The sequence below is a fragment of the Miniopterus natalensis genome, chromosome 1 (genome assembly GCF_054644295.1).
Source record: "Miniopterus natalensis isolate mMinNat1 chromosome 1, mMinNat1.hap1, whole genome shotgun sequence".
NCBI lineage: Eukaryota > Metazoa > Chordata > Mammalia > Chiroptera > Miniopteridae > Miniopterus > Miniopterus natalensis.
Window position 1 is genome coordinate 53,486,690 of NC_142081.1, and position 27,274 is coordinate 53,513,963.

The window sequence follows — 27,274 nt, forward strand, 5'->3', positions numbered from 1 at the left end:
AACAGGGTCTCTCCCTCCTCTCCTTCCCGCTTGCTTTCTCCTGGCTACTAGCTTAGTATATTTATGGTGCATGAGTCACCGAGCCGCCGCCTGATTGGGCAGGAACCGAGCACCCCTGAGACCATCAGTCAATTACAGCTATTCTCAGCTTCATTCACAGATTTATTAGCTTGCACACACAGAGAAATTCATTCAGCAAAGTTCATTCATAAAAATTTCAGCACCGCCGTACGGCCGCGCACGCCTCAGCCCGCCGCTGCCGGAGCGCCGCGGCTGCGGGCGACGCTCGGAGGGGGGTGCGCCGCGCGAGGGCGCGCGGGCTGGCGGCGGGGCGGGGTCCGAGGGCACCGGGCGTCGCGAGCCCCTGAAATGAGGCCGAGCGGCTCGGGTCACTAGCCCTCCTGGCTCGTGGCCCAGGCGGGATGCGAGACAAGATCTTCCAAGAGAGGGCAGCCGTCAGAATCCACGAACTCGGGCGCGAGGCCCTTTGGCTCATCTAGACCTTTTCTGTCTTTTTTTTTTCTTTCCCTTTTTCAAACGAGCAATCCCTGGAGCGAATAAAGGGTTAATAGGCCGGTCCTTGCCCCGCCCTGTGGGAACCGGAGGGAGCAGGTTTGAAAGTTCCTGCGCGCGGAGGGGCGGCCGGGGGGGGGGGGGGGGGGCCTGAATATCTCCGCGCGCTCCTGCACCGCCCGCTCGGCCCGACCCGCGGGCCCCCGCTCTGTCCCTAAGAGTTGGCCTTGGGTGATCCCCGCGGCTCCAGCCTGGACCCCGGCTTTCCCAGCGAGGACTCGGAGGCAGGAACACCGGGGGATGCCGCCGGGCCGGGGGAGCGACTGAAAGACGGGGAGGCGCCTTCCCTCGGGGCTGTCACCCCCCGGGGCTCCGGAGCCCGGCTGGAGAGGCGGCCGCCGGGAGTTGCGCGGGGCGCCGGGACCTTTGTTTTCTGTACCGTCTATCTGGCCGACGACGAGGCGATTTATGCCACAGCCTCCGGCGCGGGCTCCGCCGAGGCTATGCGAGAGCGCGGCCGGGACGGCCCGGGGGGCTCGCGCTGCGCCTAGGACTCTTCGGCCGCCCCGGGATGCTGCACAGGGCCAAGTACAGCCGCTTTCGGAACGAGTCCATCACGTCCTTGGACGAAGGCAGTCCCGGCGGCGCCGCGGGCAGCAAGGGCTCGCCGCAGCCTCCCTGCCCGGCCCTGGCCCCGCACCTGCCCGCGGAGGATGCGGCCGCGCCGGCCCAGGAGGGCCCCACCCCGCTGTGCGCCTTGATCCCGCGCATGGCCAGCGTGAAGCTCGCCAACCCAGCCGCCCTGCTGAGTCTGAAAAACTTTTGCTTGGGTACCAAAGAGGTACCCCGGCTGAAGCTCCAGGAAAGCCAGGACCCGGCTCCCAGCAGCCCGGCTTCCCCCGAAAACAGCCTGCATAGACCTGGGTCTGCACCCCAGCCCCGGCGGGACGCGGCGGGGCCCCGGGCGACCGGCTCGGCTCCCGAGGCCTGTCCCCTCCCCGGCCCTGGGGGGCCCACCCCGAGGCGCGGGCAGGACAGGCACTTTCTGCAGCACCTGCTGGGGACGGGCATGAACTACTATGTGAAGGTGAGTCCGTTTCCATTTCCCTCTCTCCACCCGAGAACTCCTGGGGAAAGGGGCATCTTCCCTGCGTTCTGCAAGGGGCCGCGCATCGCAGGGCTGCGGTCTGTCTAGGTTTGGGGGAGAGCTTGTGCAGCTGGACCAAGGGGAGGAGGGGAGCTGGGCTTACAGGTTCTGCAACTATCTGGCTTGTACCGGAGTCGGACAACTTTGGTTCAAGGGCATGAACTGGTGCTAACTTGTGGGTAGTTGCCAGGTGTGGGGGCATCTTCTGATGGGAGGGCCAAGGAAATGCCTTCTTGTCCCCACTGGACCTTGCTTGCATCCTGGCCAAGAACAGGCAAGAATTTCAAATCTGATTAGTGATTGAGACTTGGTAGGTTATAGCGGCCACTGTATTTCAGTAGAGATCTCTGTGCTAGAGGAATACATACTGTGTAAGGAACTTGAATTATTTTTTAAAATTTAATTTAGCGTTTAACAAGCACTTCTCAAAACACGGCCAAGTCTCTAGCCTTGGCGTGAGGAGCTGGTCTCAGGTCTTTGGTGCCCTTTTTTTTTTTTGGCCTTTATTGCCTGCACTGTGGCAAGTGGGCCTTGTCCATGAGCGGTGTGCAAAGTCAGGGTGCCTGGGGGCCTTGCATCTCTGCTCTTGCCCAGTCCAGATCTGGGTAAAGGAAGAAAAGAAGATTTGGTGCTTGCCTTTCTGGAGCTCACATTTCAACTGAATAGTCCAACGAAGGCATGTGAAATAGTAAGAGAAATATACTTAGCAATAGATATCTAGTGTGAAAATACTTAGTGAATGCAGAAAAAAGAGAAAGGTTGTGATCTGGGAGTCATTCACATGGGAAACCTTCAGGAGAAGGTGCATCTTGGAAGAGAGAACAGATCTGGATTGGCAGAAAGGAAGAAGTTCCTGGCAGGGCAAGAACATATGAGCACAGCCCCAAAGGCAGGTGTCACTGTGGTGGCTGCAGGGGAGCATCCCCGAAGCTGGGCTTAGCTGAAGAGAAGGGGGAATGCTGGAGGGTAGTGGGTGGTAGAGAGAGTGGCTGGTACATAGCTGGTGCTCAAACAAATATGAGTGGAATAAAGGTAAATATAGGCCATGGGCAGCTTGGGGAGGAGGGAGCAGTTGACCGAAGCTCTTAGATGCGGAATAAAGAGTTTTTAAACACTGGCAAATAGGATCCCTCCCAGGTGTGCAGGGAAACTGTGACTTCATGAAAGTGGTTTCAAAAGGATGAACCTGTGGATTTATGTGAGATGGAGTGGAGCAGGGAAAAATTCGAGGTTGGAAGACCAGTAAGAAAGATGCTCTGGAAGTTTAGGCGAGTCAGATGAAAACACGGATGAAGGTGGAGATGAGAGAAAGGAGGTAAATGGGAGAGACTCTGTGAGAAGCCACAGCAGTTTTTGGGTGGTGGATCAGATGACTTCAGGTCATAATACAAATTACCGGCTAGTCAACATTTATTGAGCAGTGGGAAGACTGGAGAGTTTGTTATTGTTGTTTATGGAAATTGTGGATGACTATTGATGAAGGGGGTTGTGAGGAGTGAAAAAATACCTACAAACGTAAGCCTCAGAATGAGATTAGTAATGTCAGTGATAGAGACCGAGTGAACTGGGGGGACTTAGGCTAAGCTTGCCCTTGACATGCTACATTTAAAGTAATGATATCTAAGTGGTACTTATTTGCAGGGAGGCAGTCACATAAGACAAGCATTCAGGTGAGAAATCTCATCTGAAGGTGTAAATTTGAGAGCTAGCTCAATACCTGCATTCCAGACAATTAAGCTTGCTAGGAAGACCAGTAATGAACATTGGAAGGGTTCCAAAGAGAGCAGGCTTGGGGCAGCCTTGGCAAATGGATAGCGAAAACCTCTAAGTAAGATAAATTTATGGGACACTCAGCTCCTGCCCTCCCCCACAGTGACATGGCTCAGGATGGAAATAGTTTCATGTATCTACTAAAAGTTCATGGGCACGTTCTCTTTTGTCTGCTAGGTCCTAACAGGAAAATGAACGACTCGCCAAACCTATGGTCTTGGCAGCTGCCTTCCCATCACCTTGACACCCTCTACCTTCTGCTGTGCCTTCCTTCCCTCTAGTGCCTCCTCCCACCACCCCCACACCCATGCACCTGTACTATTTTAAATGTGAAAGAGTTACTGTGTGATCTTTGTCCCTGGGGAATGCCTCCACTGGCATTTTGCATTTTTAATGAGAACACCATCTGTCTTTTCCTGGTGGTGACAACTGACCCCAGGAAAAGTGCTGACCTGTGACCCAAGTGAACCACACTATTTTGCCATTAGATAGGGACACAAGATACCAGTTAACACCTCTCTCAGGAAGTCAAAATACACAAAAGAGCCTACTTTAATAATTTTCATAGAATCCTAACTTTGAAAGGTGGAAGGGACTCAGAAGTTATCAAGTTCAATGCCTCTACAGGGAAGCTGAAGCTGAGATAAGTGATTTTTTTAGGGCCACGCAGAGGTCAAAAGGACAGTTAGATCTAGAACCCAAGTCCTTTATGTCCCATTTTTTGCTTTTTTCACCACAGGTTTTCATGCTGGCTGAGATTCTCTTCCTCAGAATTCTTTGGGATGTGAACCAGTTTTAGAAAATGAAATGCCAACCTGTTAATTTACAGTGAAAAATATCAAAACGAAATTGTGACCCCTGTATGGGAACATGTGCATAGGAAGATTTAAATCAAAGGCTCCTTGGTGATGGTAGAATCAGGGCAGAAAAGGGACAGAGATGTGCTCAGTGGCGAGAGGCATAGGGGCAAATTTTGTGGGAAAAAGGCAGCCACGGATTCCACTTTCGTATCCACATCATATGACTACCCCCCTCCCTGCCATACTTACTTATTTATTCATTCACTCATTTATTGGACAGATATGTACTGCGAACCAATTTATGTGACAGGCCTGTTCCAGGCCCTGGGGATACATAGTGAATCAGAGACCAGGCCTGAGCCTTGGCGGAACTTACATTCTAGGTGACGGAGACTGATGGGGGGGTTGAGTAAACGAGTCCATACCACAGGTCACCTGCAGTGAGTGCTAGGAGAGCAATGCAGCAGGGAAGTGACACAGCAGAGGCTTGGGTGCAGGTGGCGGGTATGACAGCTTGGGGGGGTAAAAATGGCATAGTTCATTTTGTTTTCTTCAATATTTTATTCTCACAGTAGGAACTGCATTTGCCATCTACTCTGAGTTAGGGTTGACTTTGGGTTAAATATCCTTCTTTAAAATGACTCGTCTTTTGATCTTATGATGTAGACTCAGTTATGCAGCTGAGAATACTTTAGGAACCCTGAGCCCCTATTTTTGAGTCGCTTTCACTTAAGCTCAGGCCTTGACCCCCCCTGAAGGCCTCCCGAGGAAAGTGGGCTAGCAAATCATTCTTTGAGAGGTACTGGGCCAGAAATGGACAGCCAGGTCTGAGCAAAGTAGTGAGGTGAGTGAAGCCTGTTTAACGATGCCAAATGGTTTATTTTCCCCGTAAGATCAAGTCTCATTTCTTTATGAGGTCTTCACTTCATCCATCAACACACATTCACTCGGAGGTCTCCCAGGTGCCCCACATGTCTGTGGTGAGTGTGGAAAATATACAATGTGACCATGGCACTCATCTCTAAAATGAGAGACTCGGTCTGCATGGCCTTCGAGGTGCCCCCTACCACCAGAATCTAATGACTCTAGGCTCCTTTCTCCAGCGGGAAATGTTTAAACTTTCCCATCCCAACCCCCACATTGCCTGTAATTTAGTTCAAAGACTAAAGCAGAGACAGAGAAATGAACCCTGCTAGAGGTTCATAGCTCTCACACTAACCCTCGGATGGAGGCTGCATTCTCCAAGTGAGGACACTGAGACCCCATAAGGAAGTTATCTAGCCTACACTTTACAACCTAAGTAGCAGATAGGATTCAAATCCAGGTTTGGCTCCCTCCACCGCTCATCTTCTTCCAGGCAATCCTGGAATTTTGTGAATGGAGTCATGTAAGTGAAGGACCACACTGTGCAGGAGAGTTTTGTTACAGGACCAGCCCATGGAACTTGCTGTGTTGCATTCATTTGCATCATTTCAGTCTCCTCACTTCATCCCAACCCAGCCCAAGCAATTCCTCAGACTGTGTTACTGTCCTAGGGCTGCTGTAACAAATATCACAAGCTGGGTAGCTCACAACAACAAATATTTATTCTCTTGCAATCCTAGGAACTAGAACTCTGAGGTCAAGCTATCAGCAGGGCCATGGTCCCTCTGAAGGCTCTAGGGAAGGATCTCTTTTTGCCTCTTCTAGCTTCTGGTGGGTGCCCACAGTCCTTGGCATTCCTTGACTAGATACATGACTCTCATCTCTGCTTCTATCTTCACACGGCTTTCTCTCCTGTGCGCCCATGTTCAAATTTCCCTCTTCTTCCCAGGACACCAGTCACTGGGTTAGGGCCCATATTCATTCAGTATGCCTGCATCTTAACTTGATTATGTCTGCAAATACCCTACCTCCAATTAGGGTCACAGTCAGAGGTTCTGGGGGTTAAGGCTTCAACCTACCTTTCTGGGCAATGTAAGTCAAGCCATAACAGTCCCTCAGAACATTTATTGCAGTCCCTCAGAACATTTATTGCAATGTGTTTGCCCATGTAGATGTTCTTGGGTAATCAGCTTTGTATGCAAATATGAATTTGTGTTGAGGTATTTTCTTTATTTTCTTTGTAAATCTCACAGTATTCTCTTACTGTCTATCTGCCTGTGTTTAATGATTTGCCTTAATACTGACCCAACAGATTAATATTGTCTGTTGTCTAGATTAGATGTGGCCTGCAGAGCTACATTTTCTGCCTGCCCCAAGTATCTTTCCCACAAGAGAGCACAGGTCTAGGAGTGACGAGATCTGGGTCAGAGTAATGGCTCTCACATTAAATAGCTGTGTGACCTTGGGTGAGTCACCTTGCCTCTCTGATTTTCTCAGACTTAAAACAAGAAGTTTGAACAAAATGCTGTCTGAGATCTTGAGACTCCAGGCTTCCTTTCCCACTGGTCTTAAGTCTCCTTCTCTTAGATCTCTTTTGGTTAGAAAAAAGATTCAGGACAGCTTCCTGAAGGAAACAATTTTAAACATCTCTCTGTTAATAGAGAGGAGAAGAAATGCCTGTAGCACCCTCTTACTAACACTGAGATGGCTTCTCCAGTCAAGCAGAAAGGGGTGTGTTACACTGGCACGGGCACAGATGGTCAATTTTAGAGAAATAGTGAGAGAAGAGTTAGGCTGTGGAACAGCATCTGAGTGTAGGCTTGTAGGGAAGGCAGAGGGCAGGTTGGCCCAGGGGACAGGCCAGAGTGAATGATGGTGTCTGGGACCCTGAGAACTTGGCATTGCTCACATGGTCTGGTCAGCCAGGCCAGATTGGGCCTTGGTGTCCAACCTGAGCACTTGTAGGAGCAGCAAGAGTTCACCCGTCTCTATTTTCTACAGACAAAGTGCTAAGAGAAAAAGGCCCTGCCACACACACAGACAGTCTGGTAACTCTAACCTTGAAAGGGAGATTTGTAACTCCAGGAAACCCCTGGAGAGATAGTCCCAGGGTTTATGCAAAATAAAAGGCGGATCTGAGGGGTGTGGGTCAGGTGCTCAGAGCTAACGGACATGGCTTTCTGCCTCTGCTAATTTCCCTCTTTTCTAAGTTATTGGCAGTTAAAAAGGAGGTAGAATGTATGGGAGGAAATAATTCCAGCTAAAACTGACAATTGGCATGGAGGGTGTTATATTTGCTTCCCGTTTCTTTCTTGGAGTAGATGTAGAAGCAGATTCTGCTGGAGCTTAGGAAGATCCTGGCAGAGTTGACCTGTCGCTCCTGTATCTGTCCAGTCCTTGACCACCCCTGGCCACTAGAGCATTAACTAGAAGAAAGAGTCCTAGAGACCACCAACTTCAAAACCTTATTTATAGCTGAGGAAACAGGATCAGAGATATGAAGTGACTTGCCCCATGCTGCACAGCAACTTAGTGGTGGAGCCCAGACAAGAGCTCCCAGTGCGTGCAATGCTGTTTCTACCCCCATCTTGCTTCACCTTCCCTCATTCCCTGAGCCAAATGTGTGATGCCAAATGTGTCTACTGGGTTAAAACGCTCTGCATGTGCTTTTTAAAAGATCAGAAGGAAAACTTTTTTCTAATAGGAAAACTCTTTTAAAAAGCAGTGAGAAGGGAAAAGAGCAAGGAAGGAGTGGCAAGGAGCCCAAAGAGCATTGCTTTTGCCAGTTCCACCTTTTTGTTTATGGAGGTGGCTGTGGATGGAAACATCCTTGTTGGACCAGTACTTGTACAACATCTATGCTTTCACCCCATTTCATTCTTTCCTTTGGGGTCATTCCTCCAATACGATTTGTTTTCTCACTTCCATTTTCCTATTACTTTAAAGCCAATAGCATGTCACCACATGGATTGTATTGAACCAACCCTGTTCTCCAATACAGGACAGTTCCCAGTGTGACAGTTCCATCACGAGGACACTGATCTAAATCGTGCACACAGCTTACGAGGCAAGGCGACTCCACGTCCCCTCCCCAGCAGCAGTAAGGATATGAGGTAGCTGGGGTATCTTCCCTTCTCCTAAAAGATAAACGCTTTGGAGCTCAGGGGGGTCTGATGTATCAAGGTCATGGTGACCAAAAGATGCAGGTCTCAGTGCTGCCCACACAGAGCCATTACGTGCAACAGGAGGGTTTTGCAAGGGAGTATTTGGAAAAGTTAACAGGTCTCAAAGAACTGGATTTTGGATTGAGAGCATTGGTTGAGGTCATGCGAAATTTATTGATATCATAGCAATGATGATAAATAGGTATACATTTACAACCATAAATGGAGGTGTATAAAAAAATGTGATTAAAATATAGATACTTTTGCCCTGGTCTCTGTGGCTCAGTTGAGTGAGCGTCAGCGTCAGACACTGGCAGCCTAGGGTTCTGAAGGAAAATGAGGCCGAAGGCGGTTCTAGCGGGGAGCCTGTGGGAGGTTGATGGCATTGCTGGGGGGAGGGGGAGAGAATGCATAGTACAAGCAGAGTCCTGTCCAGAAAAGAATTGAACACAGAGGTCCTGAACCAGCAGCTTACTGACATGGTTGGTTTGGTCAGATCAGAACAAAAAAATTTTTTGGATTAAATGCCAACATTTATTTATTTATTTTTAAATAGTTTTTTTAATTTTTCAGTTACAGTTGATGTACAATATTATACTAGTTTCAGGTGTACAACCCAGTGATTAGACATTTAAGTAACTTACAAAGCGATCCCCCCAATAAACCCAGTACCCACCTGCCACCACCCATAGTTATGACAACACTGCTGACTATATTCCCCACACTTTACATCCCTGTGGCTATTCTGTAACTACCAATTTGTGTTCTTAATCCCTTCTTCTCTTTCATCCATCCTCCCAACTCCTCTCATTTTGCAACCGTCAGCATGTTCTATCTATGAGTCTGCTTCTGTTCTGCTTGTTCATTTATTTTGTTTGTTAGATTCCACATTAATCCTAACATTTAAAAACTAAGTATTTCCAAATACAACTCTGGTTTTCTGGCTGCTCGAGAGCTGGCAGCACCAGGCCGGCCGGCCCACGGGTCCACAGACGGCCGGAGCTGGGAACTGAGCCACAGCCCACCCACCTCACTCACGTCCATCAGCTGTCCGCCCCCAAGGTGGCTGGGTGTGCAGACCCACCTGTGGCTTTGCGATGAGAGGAAATGTCTAAGCGCTGTGTCTTTCATTTTCTAATTCAGAATACCTGGGAGAAAAGCTGAGAATGTCTTCTCTTTGGGCTTCTTTTATACAAGGAGACAGTGGCGGCTGGGTGAGACCCACAGAGAGGGGTCCTGCCTTCCCTGCTCAGAGAGCCTCTCCCCATCCTAACAAAGCTGCAGAGTGTTAGGGGCAGCGGAGCTCCAGGCTAATACAGGCCGTCCCGATTTTGTGAAGAGGTAGTTTGTTTGTCAGTTCTTTGGGCCAATGAATTTTCCCAGGGAAATAATGTTAAAAATTGAGAAAGTTCAAATGAGAAAATGTATGAGAAAAGCTCAGCACAGAGCCTTTTACACGGTAGGTCTCAGCTGGAGGAAGAAGAAGGAACTTTCAAAGGTCCAGGACTGCATTTGGGCAAAAACATGGGAGTAGACGAAATTTGCTTTGCTGTTTTCCCATGTCCTGTTGGCATCCTTTCTCCTGGGCGTCAGGGCCAGCCTGGTGGACTTTCCCTGGGACTCCCCAGGGCAGGCCAGCCCTCCTAAGGGTGCCTGTCATTCCTCCACTAGTTTCCTCTCCCCTCCACGCAAGAGTGAAAAGTGTGTTTTCGCAAATATATTCATTTCATTGATCTTCACTGTAGTATTCCCCAGTTTGCCAAGGGCCGCCTGTATCAGTTAAACATGTAGATTTCAGCCCCTACCTGGACTTACTGGCTCAGGATCCGAGTCCGGCCCAGAGACCTGCCTCTGGACTAAGCTCCCGTGCGATTCTGATGCACAGGAAGTTTGGGAACCTCTGCTGACCCACCGAGTGCAGTGCTTCTCAGCTGCCGATGCTGTGCCACTCGGGACATTCGGCAATGCCTGAAGACAAATTTGGTTGTCATAACTGGTGTGAGTGTGGGTGTGTGTGTTGCTGGCCTTTGGTGACTAGAGGCCAGGGATGGGCCAGATATCCTACAGTGCACAGGACACAGAACACAGAATTCTCAGGCCCAAAGTGTCCGTAGTACGGAGGCTGAGAACCCCAGATCTGTGGGGTGAAGTGCGTTAGGAGGTAATAGTGAACAGAAGAATGAATAATCGATTAGTCTTTCGGCTCCTGAAAAATCTAACCTAAGCTACTTTTAATGTTCTCAATTTTTTTTTCTTTAAATCCACAGATTCTCTATAAATATTATAGTTCACTCTCTCACCCCCACCCAAACAAAACTACTCAGGCTTCCACCTCGGGATCTCAAGGGATAGGAATGAGCGCGGGGCAAGTGGGCCGTACGCGGCCGGCGCTCACTTGTACATCTGTCTCCCCACAGCCACTGGGCAGCGGATTCCAGCTCCACTCAGGTGCTCTCTGGGCTACATGGCTTTACAGGCTGGCTTGGTACCCTAACTGTGGTGCCCTAACTGTGGGGACTCGAGCAGGCAACATTTTCAAACTTACTGTTCAGCTGCTTTCTGGAACTACTGTTTTGTCAAACAGTTTGTGAAACTTTCAGTTGAAACCAGGAGATGAATACTCATAATACATGGTAGAGAACGATACATACCTACAGAAAAGAGTCAAATCCATCAGTGTAATGAACTCTAAGAGGTAGAGACAACTTCTAGCTGGGTGATCAGAAAAGTCTTCCAAGGCAGATGATAGCATTTGATATGTCCCTAAAAATGGATTGAAATTTAACCACAGGGACTATATATTTCAAAAAGGGTAATCCACATGGAGGGGCCATAGATAAGGAAGTATGGGTTACATACAAGGGACAGTGCTGATTTTAGCTTGGTTAGAATAGAAGCTGCTTGGAAAAGACTGGTGGATAATAAACTAAGATTTGAGCCAGATTATAGCAAGCCTTAGATACCAGGCTAAGAAGTTAGGTGTTTAAGCAGAGGCATCAGGATTCATCTGTGTAGAGAAGAGAGGGATAGAAGGTGGGGAATCCTGCTCAAAGGCTATTATAGTCAAGGCAAGAAGTGTCTGTATCAGGGTCTTAAGAGAGGAAGTGAAGTTAAGAAACAATGGTAGAGATATTATAGATGAAAAATTTGATGAAGAGGGCAAAGAGGAAGGGCAGGTTTCAATACAACCTGCCTGAGGTTTTGAGGTAAAAGGCCTGGGATGTGGTGGGACGACATGCCCGCAAGAGACGTGGAGGATCACAGGAGAACAGTGTTGAGGAGGTAAGACGTCTGATTTCCGATACTTTGAACTTGAAGTTGCAGAGGGTCATCTAGAAGAGAGGCTGGTGTCCAGCAGGCAGGCAGAGTCGGGGAGAGCCTCAGGCCTGGTGTGCACTTTGTGGGCCAAGCCAGGAGATTGGGCATCCTTCCTTATTTGACAACTGTCCCAAGAAGCAGATAGATTTATGGTGATTTCTGAGGGTGGGAAAATGGAGTGTTTCTTAATATTATACAGTAGAAGGCCTCTCCTCTGATGAAAATGTTCATATGTTCTTTTGACACTTAAGTTAAACTTACATAAGTGTGCTTTTGTTTCGTACAGTCTAGGCCTTTCTCTCAGTTTTATAAACACAATGATTAATATCCCCTTTCATTGTTCTTCCATGAACCCTACTCATAGTTTCTTATCCACATTTTTCCTTTTAGTTTCTTTAAAGTGAGGTCTTAGAGACATCTTCCAAGCAATCCGAGTGCAGAATCTGCTTTATTTTACAACCTTTTAGAGTTGTCTTATCCACATCTAACATTATTTTTAAAAACAATTTGCCTTCATAAAGTCTTTCCAAAACTCTTCTTAATTTTTATGGAAATGACTACCTTTAAAAATCCACACTCATATTGTATCAGTTTGTTTAATATCTACTTATGTGATGTGATTTCACTGGCTATTACAATTGCCATACACAGGTGTGGCACCAATGCAGTGGGATTCTTGGCAAGTCCACAATTCAAATGGTGGCAGCAGAAGGTAGGGGCATCCTAGTAGCCTGGTGGCTGCAGCAAAATGGTTAAGTGGCAACCCATTAGCAGTCTTAGTGTAGTATGTGTGTTAACAGTTCAGCACCGTGGTTTGTTGATATGTCTCACAATACATTTCCGATTTTTGTCATCACATATAGATGCTTTGTTGCATAGTTGTAATCAATGAGTATGTTTTACATTCTACAAATTTTCCGCTACTGAACTTGACAACAACATCTTGCCCTTGAAGAGCAGACAGCATGTAATGAATACTGCTGTACTTAGTCTCCAAACAGTCTCTGTTCAGGGAGAGTGATACATAGATTGTCCCAAGGCAGACTAGAAAATACAAAACACAGCTGGGAACACAGCAAATATCCTGACTGCCCTGCAGAATCCTGTCCAAGGCCCTGTTTTCAGAAGATGAAACTGGATCAGCAACTAGAAGGGTATCTCTGGGGATGGAGGTTTAAATTTAGAAACTCATCTATGATGGAAGTGTGCATTTTGTAGGGTCCCGTTTGTATCTCCATAACAGTTTGTAAACATTAAACAAATAGAATAAGTTTGTTATAATGGCAGATGTAATTTGTTATCAGTAGCTTTTATTTGTCATTTATGAAAAATATATGTCTTTCTCAGGTGTGATAACACTGATTGGAAATATGCTTTAGCAAAAACCACTTTGGTTTTACATACCTGTTTGCCAGAAACCAAGGTACTTTACTCAACAAAATGGGTATATTTGATCCCTTACTTACCCGGCCTCCCAGGCATGGATCCCCGTGAAGGGGATTGCTCTCTCACTTGTATTGTTTGAAAATAGAAGAATAAGGGAGGAAGCACAGGGAGGACTAACTTTTCTGAGTTCTTTTTGTTTAATCTATTTTTTATTTATTGTATTTTCTGTAACGTCAAAGGCAATACATACATACTCCTTGTTTGGCAAAAAATTCGAACACTGCAGAAGGGCAATCGTCACTGCTAACGGTTTGCTTTGTGTCCTTTCAGACCTCGTCCTAAGCATGGCATATGTATGCACACGCACAGATTTACTTGTTGGCACAGATGAAGACAGACCGTGCCCGCTGGTCTACACCATGCTTTTTCTCTCCGCTGGTAGATTGGGGCACCCTTGCAAGGCAGGACATGCTGATCATGGCAGCATAGTGTCCCAGAGGAGGGGACACCCTTCCTCTATAAGAGACAGCTCCCTGACTTCCCGACCCTGGGAGGAGACCCTCACCTCCGCCCTGCAGTTTCAGCTGCTGTCTCCTGCCCTCAGCTGCTCTCCTTACCTGCAGACAGCTGCTTCCCTGCGCCTGGTCCCCAGGAGGTGGGGCCTCCAATGGACAAGGGGATCCTGGTCCTCAGTCTAGGAACATGCTCTTCCACTTACTATGTAGCTGGAGATGCTGAGGTCCGTTAAGACAGACCCTTTCCTCAAGGAAGGTGAGAGAGTCTTAACTAAGATTAGCCGCCCTGTGTGTGGGTGCAGGTCTGAAAATGTGAGCGTGTATGTTGTTTCAGAAAGCAAAACCCATACTTTTGTCTGATGTATTTCTATCAGAGAATAACACTGGAATTAAATGTACTCTGGTGTGCTTTCCTGGCTACCAGTTGGTTCATTCTAGTGTACAGACTAGCTTATTTAGGGTTAAAGGGTGACATCCTTTTAGGCTCTGAGTTTCTCTTTCACCATTCACCTTCAACTCAGCTTCTAGAAGTCAAAACTAGTCATATGTGAACAGAACTACCCCTTGAACAAATGAGAGAAGGTGCAGACCATGGATGAATACACCTGGGCAAGCAGGACCCTGTCGCTGCTGCCCACTGACCTGCGTGGCTTTGTTGGAGAGAACACAGGCCTGGGGCTTCGGCCAGGAGTGGAATCTGTGGGTGGGATGGAGGGGAACCCTCACCCGAGGCTCATCTATTTTTATTCTGGTTTTCTTTTAGTTTCTGAAATGATGTTAAAGATACTTATTCTGGCTAGATGAAGAGATGTTTGGAAAGAGTTTTTGATTTGAAAATAAAATATCTTAGAAGTACTGAAAGTTGGAAAGGAATATCTAAAACTTTTCAGAGTAGCTTTAACTGCATCCCACCCCAACTCCTCAACTTACACATCATGGATAGACAGCCCACGGGAGCTAACACATACCCGTCTGCATAATGCTGGACTCTCAGGACCTGAGTTATCTCAATACCTCTTCTCAATCCCTTCAAATACAGAGCTGAGTTTTAGAAAATATGTTAACCTATTAGGCACAGCTATGAGCTGTTCACTCAAAAACAAAGAAGCCCCTATTCAACACCAGATCTCCAATTCGTTCTCTCTTATGACAAGCAGTAATAAGCTGCAAAGTTCTGTGAAAATAAAGACGAAGACTGCAGGCACCCTATCGCTGCACCTAGTTCAGTGATGGAAATTGGAGGAGGGAACGTTCAGAATGTATTGCACCGAGAGCAAGGATGACCCCGAGGAGGGGGAGAGCGCCAGGCAGCAAACCCCAACATGCGACAAAAGAAGGGGGTTCTAGGCAGGAAGGAGGTGGAGAGCGAAGGGAGGGAGGGGGAGAGGAAGGACGGGGTAGGATGTCGCATTGCTGTAGGAGGCCCTTGGGTCTTGGCAGAGTGGGTATTGATCCTGGAGGCCTCCAGGAAGCATAATGTGCCTACTCACGGATAATATATTTATTTATGAATTATAGCCTGCTGACTTCCAGAAAGGCTTCGATGTGGCTCACCTGCTAGTGAGTTAATGCTTCCTGCACACACTGAGTAACTCTGAAAAAAGTGAAAGGGCAGGAACTCTGTGAGTCAGCACCCAACTGTTAAGTGAGCTAAGAGCGGGGCTGTTTCTTCTGAATGAGGTGCCCGCACATGCTGTCAATACCCACTGGTGGGAATCCTGATACTGGCAAGCTCATTTAGTTGACATCACCAGGAAATCACTGAATTTCTCAGATAACGGAAGCTCCTCCCTTTAGAAGTCAATCTTCTGCAACTTAAAACATTTCACAGAGAAACCTCTGTGTAATGAAGATTGTATGCTTCTTTCTCTTCAAAGATGCTTGATGAGTGACTGGGAAGAAACTTTTTTGAGAGGGAAATGCCACATTTTTCCCCTCTAGATCTCTGTTTCATTTTTGTAACAGTTTTGTTGAGATATAATTCACATACCGTAAAATTCACTCTTTACATGTATACAATTTAGTGGTTTTAAGTATATTTTCAAAATAGCACAACCATAACCACTATCTAATTTTAGAGCATTTTCATCACTCCAAAAAGAAGCCAGGGACCTATTAGCAGTCACTCCCTATGACCCCCCTCCACCCCTGAGAGCTACTAATCAACTTTCTGTCTCTATGGATTCATCTATTTGGGACATTTTATATAAATTGAATTATATAACATGTTGTCCTTTGTGTCTGGCTTCTTTTACTTAGCATAATACTTTCAAAATTCATCCATGTTTTAGCAAGTGTCGGAACTTCATTTCATTTTATGGCCAAATAATATTCCATTGTGTGGATATACCACATACTATTGATCCACTCACCAAATGACAGAAATTTGGGTTGTTTCCACTTTTCGGTTTTTGTAAATAATGCTGCTATGAACATTCATGTATAAGATTTTGTGGACACATGTTTTCAACTTTCTTGGGTCTAAGTACCGCCTATGAGTGGATACAGATTGGATGGAACTTTAATCCTAACAGTCATGGTGCTGTGCTGGGACCCAGGACAGACTCTCAGGAGTTCATGAGTGTGATGGGCTAGTTGCCCCTGAAGTCCAAGTCCCCAAATAGGTGAGCTTTTAAAATGTGTATGTCTGTATTTTTATAATTTTTCAGGTTCTTTTTGCTCAGTCAGCTCTCACTCTTTGCTTTCGACAGTGAGCCTGTCTCCAAGAGAACCCAAAACTTCAATTTGGGCTTCTGAGCTTGAGAGAGGACAACCTGTTAAAACTGTATCTAAGTCAAGAGTAAATGGGCTCTGAATGAAGGATTGAGTTGCTCTCCTGAGGAAAAAACACAAGCCTAAGCTCCAGTGCTGACTTGATTGAAACAATCTATTTGGGCAGCTACTTCTGAATTCTCAGTCATGTTTAGGATACTTGAAGCTGTCAACTGTGAGACCTCCAGTTAAGGTGTTATTGTATAAAGTCTCTACTTTTGTAGAGATAATAGAGATTATTACTTTTAAAATGTTACTTTTGCTGCTATGTAGGAAAATCAGTTGAAGGACTGCTGAACTGATTCTCATCCCAAACCTTTTCACAAAACTCTCATTTGGTAGGAAGGGAGCCGCAGAGGAGCCCTGACTCCCTGACTGCCATCTGCAAAACACAAGCTACAAGGCTTCTGCATCATTTCGGATTAGGTTATGACAAAGACTCAAATAACTGGAGTTTAAACAAGACAGAGGTTTACTTTCTGGCTCATGTGAAAGAAGTCTGGAGGTAGGTAAGCCAGGGCTACATAGTGGTCCCATCGTCATCAATAGCTCAGGCTCCTTCCATCTTTTTGCTTGGCCGTTCTTAACATGGCTTCCATCCTCAGGCTCACTCAAGATTGCAACACGGCCACTCATCCCTCATCATGCCCATTTTCTAGGTAGCAGGGAGTAAGGGTAAGGACAAAAAAGGTGTGCCTCAAGGCTAAGTTAGCCCTTTGAAATAGCTTTCCTTGAACCCAATGACATTCTCTTACATCTCACTGGTCTTCTGGCTTCAAGGGAAGCTGGGAAATGGTAGTTTTTAAGGTGAGTATATTGGGAGTTCTGTTAGGAAGAAAAGAGGAAAGGAAAAACAGGGAAAGGAAGGCAACCCAGTGTCTCTGCCCTGACCTCCTAGGAGCTCATGGTTTAAGACTGATGATACAAAGACAGGTCATCACACAATGTTACACCCAGAGCTGTGCAGAGCTTTACAACAGCCCATCCCTGGGCCACTTCAAAGTCTGCAGGCTTAGATTGTTGAAAAGGATGATTTGGGGTGATGGTTGAATTGTCCATCTCATTTCTTCAGTGGGAGGATCAGAGGACTTCCTGGCAGATATGGAATTTCAGATGGATATTAAAGGAAACGATGCTATGAACAGAGACCTTCTTTAAGTATGATGAGAATGGCTGGTCTAGAGCCATGTGCATGGTGTCACCTACTCTTGCTTTCCATTTGTGTGCTCAGTGAGTGCCATTGGTCAGGGGTATTCAGGGCAATGGTTGGAGGTTCGGAGTGTAGTCAGTGGCTGGGAAAGGAAAGAAGCTTATTGATTTCCATGAGAATCTCAAACCTGAACTAGACTCCCACTATTAGCTATTAGCACCAATTGACCTCTTCCTACCCCTAGAATGGTTCTTCACGTTCCTATATTTTTTATTGTTTACACTGAACTATATATCCTTGTAGAAAGTCATTACTTAATGTAATAATCAAGAGGACTAATAATCTACCTCATGAAAATGGACTTAAAGGAAATAGGGATCTTCCTTGTTCTCTTTGTGTTAAGCTAAAAGTGCTGAGATTTTGAAAAAAGAGTATAAGCTACAAAATAAACAAATTAAACCTGAGATTCTATTAGAGTTGTTTTCTGAAGGTGTCACTTTAAGTAATCTACAGGCATCATTTGAGTCTGATCCACAAATCTAGGTAGGAATTTGTTGAGAACTTGGTGTCTGCAACAGAGGGGACAGGTTAGCAATTTTCTATACTTGTTCAGAGCTTTGTGATGTTGCATGAACTTGACAAAATCACTTAAATGCTTGAAAAATAAGGGGGTTGGGGCAGATAGACTTTTCCAATGCAGAGGTTTTATGAGTCTAAGGTTTTGTTTTTAAATATTGACTAGGAGGTCACTTCTTTCTAGGTCTGATCATTAGGCCTCCGCGATTTAATTCTGAACAACTCTGTGGTTGCTGAAGTCATAGGATTTTGCCGCTAGTCACCATAACGTTTCCATTTACACAAGTTGGTTATTTAGAAGACTATTTAAGGATCCCTAAATAGTATCCAGACATATGAAAAGGGCAAATGTTTTTTCCAAAGTTGAAGGCTATTTGATTTGGGCACTTGGGAGAATCTGACTCATGATTAAAAGAATTTATTTGAATCAGGCCTTACAACATGTCATGGAGAGTGTCCACTTCTGCCTCCCCAGGGACTGCAACCTCTCCATTTCCTCCCCCTCCTGTCATTGTCAACCTTTCTATCCTGTGAGCATGTGCAAATCTGTTCCGTCCTTAAAATAACCTCCTTCCCTTAGCTTATCTTTCATCTTTTGTTAAAATATAAATTTCTCAGAAGAAAAATTTAAACAAAGCACTTTGCTAGCTGATTTACTTCCTCACCTAGTAGCACACTCTAAACATCCCGCTCTCTGGTTCTGCTCTTCTACTCTATTGCTATTGCTCGCCGGACGCTCACAGACAAAGTCAGCAGCGGCCAGATTCCAGTGGACATGTTCTAGCCCCTCTCTGCTCCCCTCAGTTCAGCTAACTACGTGTTTCTCCTTGAAGCTCTATGTGCTCTTGACTTCCACTACATCATCATCTGGTTCTCCTTGTACATTTCTGACTTCTGTTTTGTGGCTTTAGTGGGCTCTACTCTGCATGCCCTTTAAATGCTGAGTGATGTCAGATCAGCCACTTGATTTTTTAATCCATGAAAAGAAGAGGGGTTAGAATGGATAATCTCTTAGGTCCCTTCAAGCTCTGGCATCCTTTTAAGTCACATTATCAAGAGTCAGAATTCATTCACTTGAGCTACAGTGAACTCTTGTGTTTCGTGTAGAAAGAAGTGTAATGAGAGATGAGTAACATTTGGGCTGCAGTTCTGCAAAGGCATATTATTGGCTGCCTCTTTCACACAAGTCAGAAAAGCTGAAAGCTGAAAACCAGTACGGCATCATTCAGCAGTTTATCACCATGTGGGAGACTGACTAATGTGAGTTGTGGTTTTAGCGTAACACAGAACAGCCAACCATTCATGTAAAATTTCAGTGCTGTGACTTGGAGGGGGGGTGGTGTGAATGAGGTTCTTTGGCCACCATGACCTCCAGACATGACCACACACTGGGCATAGTTAAAGTCCTAGAGAGCTGGGAAGATTGAAACCACCAGCATGCAGATGCTCCTACTGGGACATAATGTTTGACTACACATGGCAGCAGATGACAAAAATGTTGGCCTTTCCAATTGGTCTTTTTCAGTGACAATGAAATGGCACCCAGTTTTTATATATACTGCTATCCAAGGTTTTAGATTATTCCCAAAGCGCGGGATTTAATTTGATAGGCAGGGGCAGGAGCAAAAATTTAAGGGTATTTGAATTTTTAAAGTGGGGTGGGTACAGATACTGTTGGGTGGGAAAAAGGGAATAGGAGAAACAGGTTGATGGAGGTGCTCAGTTTTGTCTCCCTGTGGTAGTACTTGCCCACGCCCTCATTTGCGATGCATATTGTTTCTTCAATAAGTGTTTGATTCAACCAAAACCTCTAGGTCCTTGAAAAACCCAAAACTCTAGGTTCTCAAGGCTGAGTCAGATTTGTGTTATTGGGGATGAAGGTTATAATTTATTTAATATTTTTGAGGAACTCAGAACTGAGAAATAAGGTTGTAAAACTCCAAAGATGTAAGATTTTAATTGTGTTATAGGTTGGCAGGAGAGACCATACACATGCCATCACTATTAGATTAGGTTAAGTTTCCAACTTAATTAGACTAGGATACAAACTGTAATTGGTAGGTTGTCTGCGAGGCCGTTCTGCAAAGGTGTTACCTTAGCTACAGTAGTAAGGAAATTAAGGCCATAGTCAGCAAGATGATGGATACGTTGGAACCGCTGAGACAGCAGTCAGGGCCCTATGCCATGGTCTTGAGCACACACCCAGGGCACCCTTGTTAGCCTCCGTGGGGATGCACAGGGATGCTGCCCTTTGGCCTCTCTGAATGGGAGCCTTAGGATGCCAGGTGGGCACCCAGTGGCAGGCCTGGGAATTGCATTAACTTTACCTGCACAGTTATGGTGCTGGCATTTTGCCTCACCTTTCAGAGCAAAGGACATCCGGCAACACTCTCCTGGGAAGTAGATTAACTTCTGTGAGTCACTCCTTTTCCATCTCATTTATGATTCATGACCTAGGCTATATTTTTAGCTTGTATTTATTTGGGTCTGAGAAGTGGGCTGGGTGGAAGTGTTGTTTGGAAACTTATGGGAAAATGGGGAGAAATTAGCATCATACTTAAGCTTAGGTGGCCTGAAATGTGGTTACAGTCACCTGACAGTCTGTGAACATTTACTGAGAGCCTACTGTGTGCCACATACTGTGCCAGACTCTAAGGATGCAAGGCAAATGGAACCCAGCTTCTGGCTCCCCAAGGGCTCATTGAACTGAAGCCCTTGCCTGTAACCCCAGCCATATCTCTGGACCCCAGTCATGTTGAAGAAGTGGGTGTTTTTGCAGCACCCCTTATTCTTGCCCTTACCTCTTGCACATGATGTGCTCATTGCCTGGAAATACCCTCCTCCAATCTCACCTTTGTTGCCCGTCATGACTCACAGCAGCAACCCTTCTGAAAAATCTTCACTGATCCCCAGAGGCTGGGTTGGAGACCCTCCTATCCATTCCCATAGCACCTTGGTCCCAGGGTTTGTCACACTCCTATAAAGAGTGCTTTTGATTGAGGTCCCTCCACAGTAGAGGCTTATCCATCAGCTCCCCAAATTAGGAGCCAGGTGAAACAGAAGAGGATCGGAAAGAAAAACACTGTCATCCAGTATAGTCACTGCCATTTGCTGAGTCCTTTCCATGTGCCAGTCACTGTGCCCAGCACCATACCGCATTGCCCTATTTGAGCCTCATAATAACCCTATGAAGCACATGGGTTATTGTTTCTATTTTATAGATGAGGAAACAGGCCTTGAGATGTAAAGTTATTTGCCCAGGGTTGCACAGCTAGAGCACGCACAGCTGAGATTCATACCCAGGCCTGTCTCTCAGAGCCCGTGGTCCTACACTGCGGCACAGTCCTGCTTCCCTTTCATGGTCACTGCATCACTCAGGATGGACTGGGTCCTTCTGTGTTAATAAGCAATCCCAGCATCTCAGTGGCTCAGACAGAAGAGCCTTATTTCTTGCTTATGCCATGTGTCCACAGCAAGTTTGCAGGGTGGGGGTAGGGCAGGGGGAGCCTCTAATCTGTGTCATTCTCCCCGAGGGAGGCTCTGTCTCTGTGCTTCCCAATTGCAAGAGAGAGGAAATGTGAAAACGCACTCCCAGTGGGACAATCCACTTGAATGTCACTGACTAAATCAGGAGCCGTATCCAACCTCAAAGGAACAGTAGAAGTGCCCCTACTATGTGCTGGGAAGGAGAAACATTGGAAATATTTGTGGAACAGCACCAATAATGCCCACATTGTATTACATAAAGAAAGGACTGGGGGAAGTGTACAGATGAAAACTAAAGAGAAAAGTAAAGCGAAGAGAGGAATGAGCGCCTTCCAGGGGAACTTGCCTTTTTAACCGGAGGCCTCTAGTTAAAGGGCTGTTGGGATCAATTATGCAGTGGTTCTTCCTGTAAGCGGCACCGTGAAGGCTTCTTCTGCTCCGAATGCATTAACGCTTTGACACAACCTGGGATTTCGCTGGGCCCATCAGGAGAGAGTAGTCAATCGCCATTACAAACGCAACTTAATCCGAGCAGGGCCGGCCTTTGAACTCTAACTTTCATTATGGGGAGCCAGTCCCACCAGGTTAGAGACTTTCTCCAAGAACAGCAGAAAACAGCATTCTTGGTCTCGTAGGATTAGGCCTACACAGGGATAAAAAATCCCTTGTAAATTTCTGAGGAGGCTGGGACACCGTGACAGCAGCACTTGCCGCTCCCCACAAAGGACTTAGCTTAAAGCTGTTGGTTGTGGCTTTTGAAACTCAGCATTAAAATAGAATATAAGATACAAGGCTCCCAAGGAGTTTCTGCCAAAAGCACACTTGGTCAAGGAGAATTCACCTTTGTACGTGCAATTCCTGTTTTTTGAGAACACAAAGGGTGATCAACATAGCGTGGAACTGAGTGTGGTACTTACTGTCTTAGGTGGTGGATGCAGCAGTCATTCCCAGTCACTCTCAGTCATTATAGAACATAAAACATCTACCACCTATAGAGGATGACACTCTTCTTTTTCTTTTCTTTATGGAAAAAATATTTTTAAATGTAGAGAGGAGAGAGAGACAGAGAGAGAGAGAGAGAGAGATTGGGTGGGTGGGTAGAGGAGAGACACAATGCAGTATCTTCAATCCAGAAGTTTTTAGTTTCCTTAATTCATTTTCATTTTAAATATCTCCACCAACTCTACCCATGGTGGAGCATGGGTAAGCATCATAGGGAAACTTCTCCCTGACTCAGGGACCGTGAAGGAACTGCTGTCAGCAGATGTGTCATCGACAGAATGAAACACTTGAGCCTGTTAAGGCAGCGTTCATCATCACTGTGTATATTTCAGAGGCAGGGTTTGGTGTCTCCCCTAGATGGTAACCTTCTCCAGGTCATGGAGATGACATGGAATAGCACAGCTGAAAGCATCAAAACATCTGGGTTCTTCTCCATTAACCAGCCCTGCAGCCCTTAGGTAGGCTACTGCATCTCTGGGAGTCAGTTTTCCCATCTGTAAAAGGGGTATCATACACCTGTTCAGGTTCTGTCACAGTTTCGCTGTGATAACACTCATGAAAATAGAGTGTAAACCTCTGTGCAAAAACACATGGTCACAGAGGCTGGCTTTTCTGCTGTGCCCAGCAACAGAAACAGCCACTCTCGTCTCCCTACACAAGGGTGTAAACTTATTCCTAGGAGAGGTCACAGCCTTCCAAATGCTTTCGGGGTGGTTTTTGCCACAGAAATGACCTCCATCCAAGTGACTATATCTGTACTCATGTCTGCAGGCAAAAATGAAACCTCTCTCAGTTCAGACAATTCCCCATGTGTAAGGGTTTTCAGTGGGAGTAGGACTGTTGGTATGAGACACCACAGAGCCGCCTCATGTGATGCAGATGGTTGTCATATTTTTCTTGCCCACAGACAACCAGTACTTTTTTTCAGATGAATCAGAAGGTGGTTTTTTGACACTTGTAGACAGCCTGTATCCTAGTATATTTGAGTGTCACCAGACCAAGATCCTTATTGTTTATCTGGGCTTTGGGTGTTCAGGACTCTATGTGCAGGATCCTGAGGTGCCCGCTGTCAAAGAGGAACTTTTCTTCTGAATCAACCTAAAACTTCCCTTATTTAATTCTAAAATCACCAGGAGATTATACTGAGGTGTTACCAGTTCTGCTTGCCTTCGAGCAACTAGGAATGGATTTTTAAAAAATGGGTGCTCTCCCCTCTTGTGATCAAGGATGAGGTTCAGGAGGCCGTGGAGGTCATAAACAAGACTATCTTGTCTTTCTGAGGGTGTCAACTGCTTCCGTGGGAACTGGGGGCCAGCTGGAGAAGCAGCTCGGCAACGTCCTGTTAAAAACCTCTGCGCTGCTGCTCTTGACACAGGCATATTCCACTCCCCTGTGTCCTCAAGGACTGTTTTTTTAATATATCCTGTTTTCAGTTCACACATAATAGAATGACATTTATGATCATACAATTTACTGTGTAAGAGAATGCAGTGGCATCTATATTCGATCAGGTGTTTTTGTGTGCTTTCTAGGGTGAAATCCATCTGTCTGTATGTAGGCAGCCTTTTCATCAAGCCCCACATAATTTATATAGGTTTTTCTCATTTCCTTGCTGATGTAAATGTATTATATTTCAAAAAGTTATATGGGGTTTCACATTGAAGACAGGTTTAACCTTATATAGTTGAATCATAATCATTGAATTTTAGGAAGGATTAAATGGTTATGCTTATAAACTTCTAGATTTAAATAAACTTCATATTAGCCAACCCCAGGATGTGTCATTATTTTGAATTAAAAATTAATGTTCAACATTCCCAAATTATGTTCTGTGTTGATATAATTTGTAAAAAATTCAGTTTTCTTTTAAATTTAAAATAAAGCTTATCTTTTTTTAAAAAAGGGGGTACTCTCTCCACTTGCTATGGACAAAGGAGTCTACTTAGCAGGGAAAGCACATCAAGGTGAGGGCTTGGGCCAGGGCCAGGGCCAGGGCCAGACGTTGCTCCCTGCACAGCCCTGCCTGGGCTTGGTCAGGCACCTGAAGAGGCAGACCTGGCCTTTGGAAGAACAAGCAGAACACACAACTTACTTTTAGAACATTCCATCTCTGTGAGCATTAAGGACTCAGAGGGCTGAAGTTTCCAAGACCTTAAATGTGAATGAATGAACAAATCCAGATTTTTAGACTTTTGAACCTGGAGCAGAAGAAGTTTCAGCAGTATAGATGTTTGGGTTTTTAAAAACATGTTCAATTCAATCAACCAAAGTTTATTTTGAGGGGCTACTACGCAGTATTCTAGGTATTGGGGATAGAGCAGTCCGGGTGTCTGCCGCTAACCTTCTAGCGTGGGAGACAACAAACAAATACGCAATACTGTCAGCAACAAGTGCTCTGAGGAAAAGCACAAGGGGACAGAGAATAGTGGAGAGAGGGGAGGTGTCCGCAGCCCCGGGCTCTTGGATGGCAAGTTTCAAAGGTGCTGTCAAATCATTCTAAGAAAAGTCAGTGTTTGGCAAGACTACCTGCGCCTCTTCCACTGAGGCCTGTCCTCCTGTTTGTCTCACTGAGCTCCCTCTAATCTTGCCCTCCCATGGAGCCCCCATTCCAGAGGTGGGGCCCCTCATCCCCACTGTCTGCTGCCCAGGTTTTCATCAGATCGACACTAAAAGGGGAAGGGCCTTCCATGCCCTTCCCACACGATGCACAGTCTGTCTCAAACCCGGCACAGCAGGGGTTTTGATCAGCTTAACGTCAGGGCTATTTTAACTGGCAACATATCCCTTTAAGAAGGAACACATTACAGATGGTCCAGTTGGGATGCAGGTTATTTTGAGACTTCCTGAGCATCATTGCGCGGCTACCTCATTCAAATAAATCACTGAGTGCCCGGGAAGAGGTGCCGGGGATAGTGATGACTAAGGCTCTCTCCCTGCCCTTGAGAGGCCCACAGTCCAGCAGTGGGCGTACACACTCCAACAGATGAATTGCAGCACCGGCGGGTGAGTGCCACCGTGGGCGTGACCAGGGTGCTCTGGGAGCCCAAAGGAAGAGCGGTGACCTCTGCCTCAAGGGTGCTGAAGGAGGTTTCAACAGCCGTAATGACCCCTGAGGCCTCACTCATTGATACGTGGTCCATCCACTCACACGCATTGCCTTGAGTAGCGTATATCAGGGCCACACACATGCAGATACTGTCTGTGTGGCTGTGATTGTTGTTTGGTAATAGCTCTATTGAGATATAATTCACATACCATACAATTTCCCCATGGAAAGCTCACAATTTAATGGCTTTTAGTATATGCACAGAGTTGTGCGACCATCCCCAATATTAGCACATCTTTATCAATCCCCAAAGCAATCTCATACCCGTTAGCAGTTATGCCCCATCAACCTTCCAGCCCTCCTTTCTAGCTCTTATAGAGTTGTTGATTCTGGACTTTTCGTATAAATGAAATCGTGCCGTATGTGGGATTTTGTGACTGCCTTCTTTTCCTTAGGAGAATATTTTCAGGGCTCATCCAGGTGATAGCATGGATCAGTACTTCATTCCTTTTTTATTGCCAAATACTATTCCACTGCATGATATACCACATTTTATTGATCCATTTATCAGTTGAAGGATATCTAGGGGGTTTCTACTTTTTGACTATTATGAATACAGGTGCTATAAACATCTGTGTGCAAGTGTTTGGGTGGACATATGCTTTCAGTTTTCACGGGTATATATCTAGGAGTGGACTTGCTGGATCATATGATAATTCCAAGTTGTACTTTCTGAGGAACTACCAACTCGTTTTCTCTAGTGACTGCACCATTTTACGTTCCCATCAGCTATATATGAGGGTTCTAATTTCTCCACATCTTTGCCAACACTTGCTATTTTCAGCTTGTTTGTTTTTGAAATTATAGCCATCTCAGAGGGTATAAATTGATATCTCATTGTGGTTTTGATGTGCAGTTCCCTGGTGATGAACAATATTGAGCAGTTTTTATGTGCTTATTGGCCATTTGTATATCTTCTTTGGAGAAATGTCCATTCAGATCATTTGTCCATTTAAAAAATAGGTTACTTGTCTTATTATTGAGTTGTAAGAGTTCTTTATATATTCTTGGTGAAGGTCTCTTATTAGATATATCATTTGCAACTATTTTCTCTCAGCCAAGGAGACTGAGACAGAACAGTCAGAGGATAAATATGAGGAACCAAAAAATGCTCTAAAAACACATCCAAGAAAAGAGCGAGGTTCAAAGTAAAGAGAAGGTGGCTAGAGGTCAGCGATGGTGGGTGCCTTAGACAGGTGAGCCGAAGAGCAGACGCAGGTGACGAGAGCGGACGGTGAGGAGGCGGCTGGCGTGCCCAGGCCCTTTCAGTCGAGTCTTGAGGCAGGAACTACTGTAAATGGGAAAGACTAGGAGTTATTTAAAGGTAGCAGAGCCCGGCCGGGCGTGGCTCAGCGGTTGAGCGTCGACCTAGGATCCAGGTGATTGGGGTTCGATTCCCGGTCAGGGCACATGCCCGGGTTGTGGGCTCGATCAATGACTCTCTCATCATTGATGTTTCTATCTCTCTCTCCCTTTCCTTTCCTCTCTCTGAAATCAATAAAGATATATTTTTAAAAAATAATAATAATAAATAAAGGTGGCAGAAAAAACCTTGCATTGTCTTCAGGCCACATTGGTGACCTCTATCATTGTTGAACGCTAATTGCATGAAGGTCAGCCCCTTGTCATGTTGTCCTTGGTTATATACTGTTCTCAGGGCCCTGATGGCTTCAAAGCACCCTTCTCCCTTGTCTTGTCAAGGACA

The 27,274-nt window shown here is 45.8% G+C and overlaps 1 protein-coding gene across 1 annotated transcript in view; it reads left to right on the top strand.

Moving 5' to 3' along the window:
• Window positions 1-1,519: 1,519 nt before the first annotated feature.
• SHC4 (SHC adaptor protein 4) overlaps window positions 1,520-27,274 on the top strand; it is a 96,002-nt gene continuing 70,247 nt past the window's right edge. Inside the window, exon 1 of the mRNA XM_016211067.2 lies at window positions 1,520-1,600. Coding sequence (XP_016066553.2) covers window positions 1,583-1,600 — 18 coding nt within the window. The 5' untranslated portion in view covers window positions 1,520-1,582. The remainder of the gene's footprint in view (window positions 1,601-27,274) is intronic.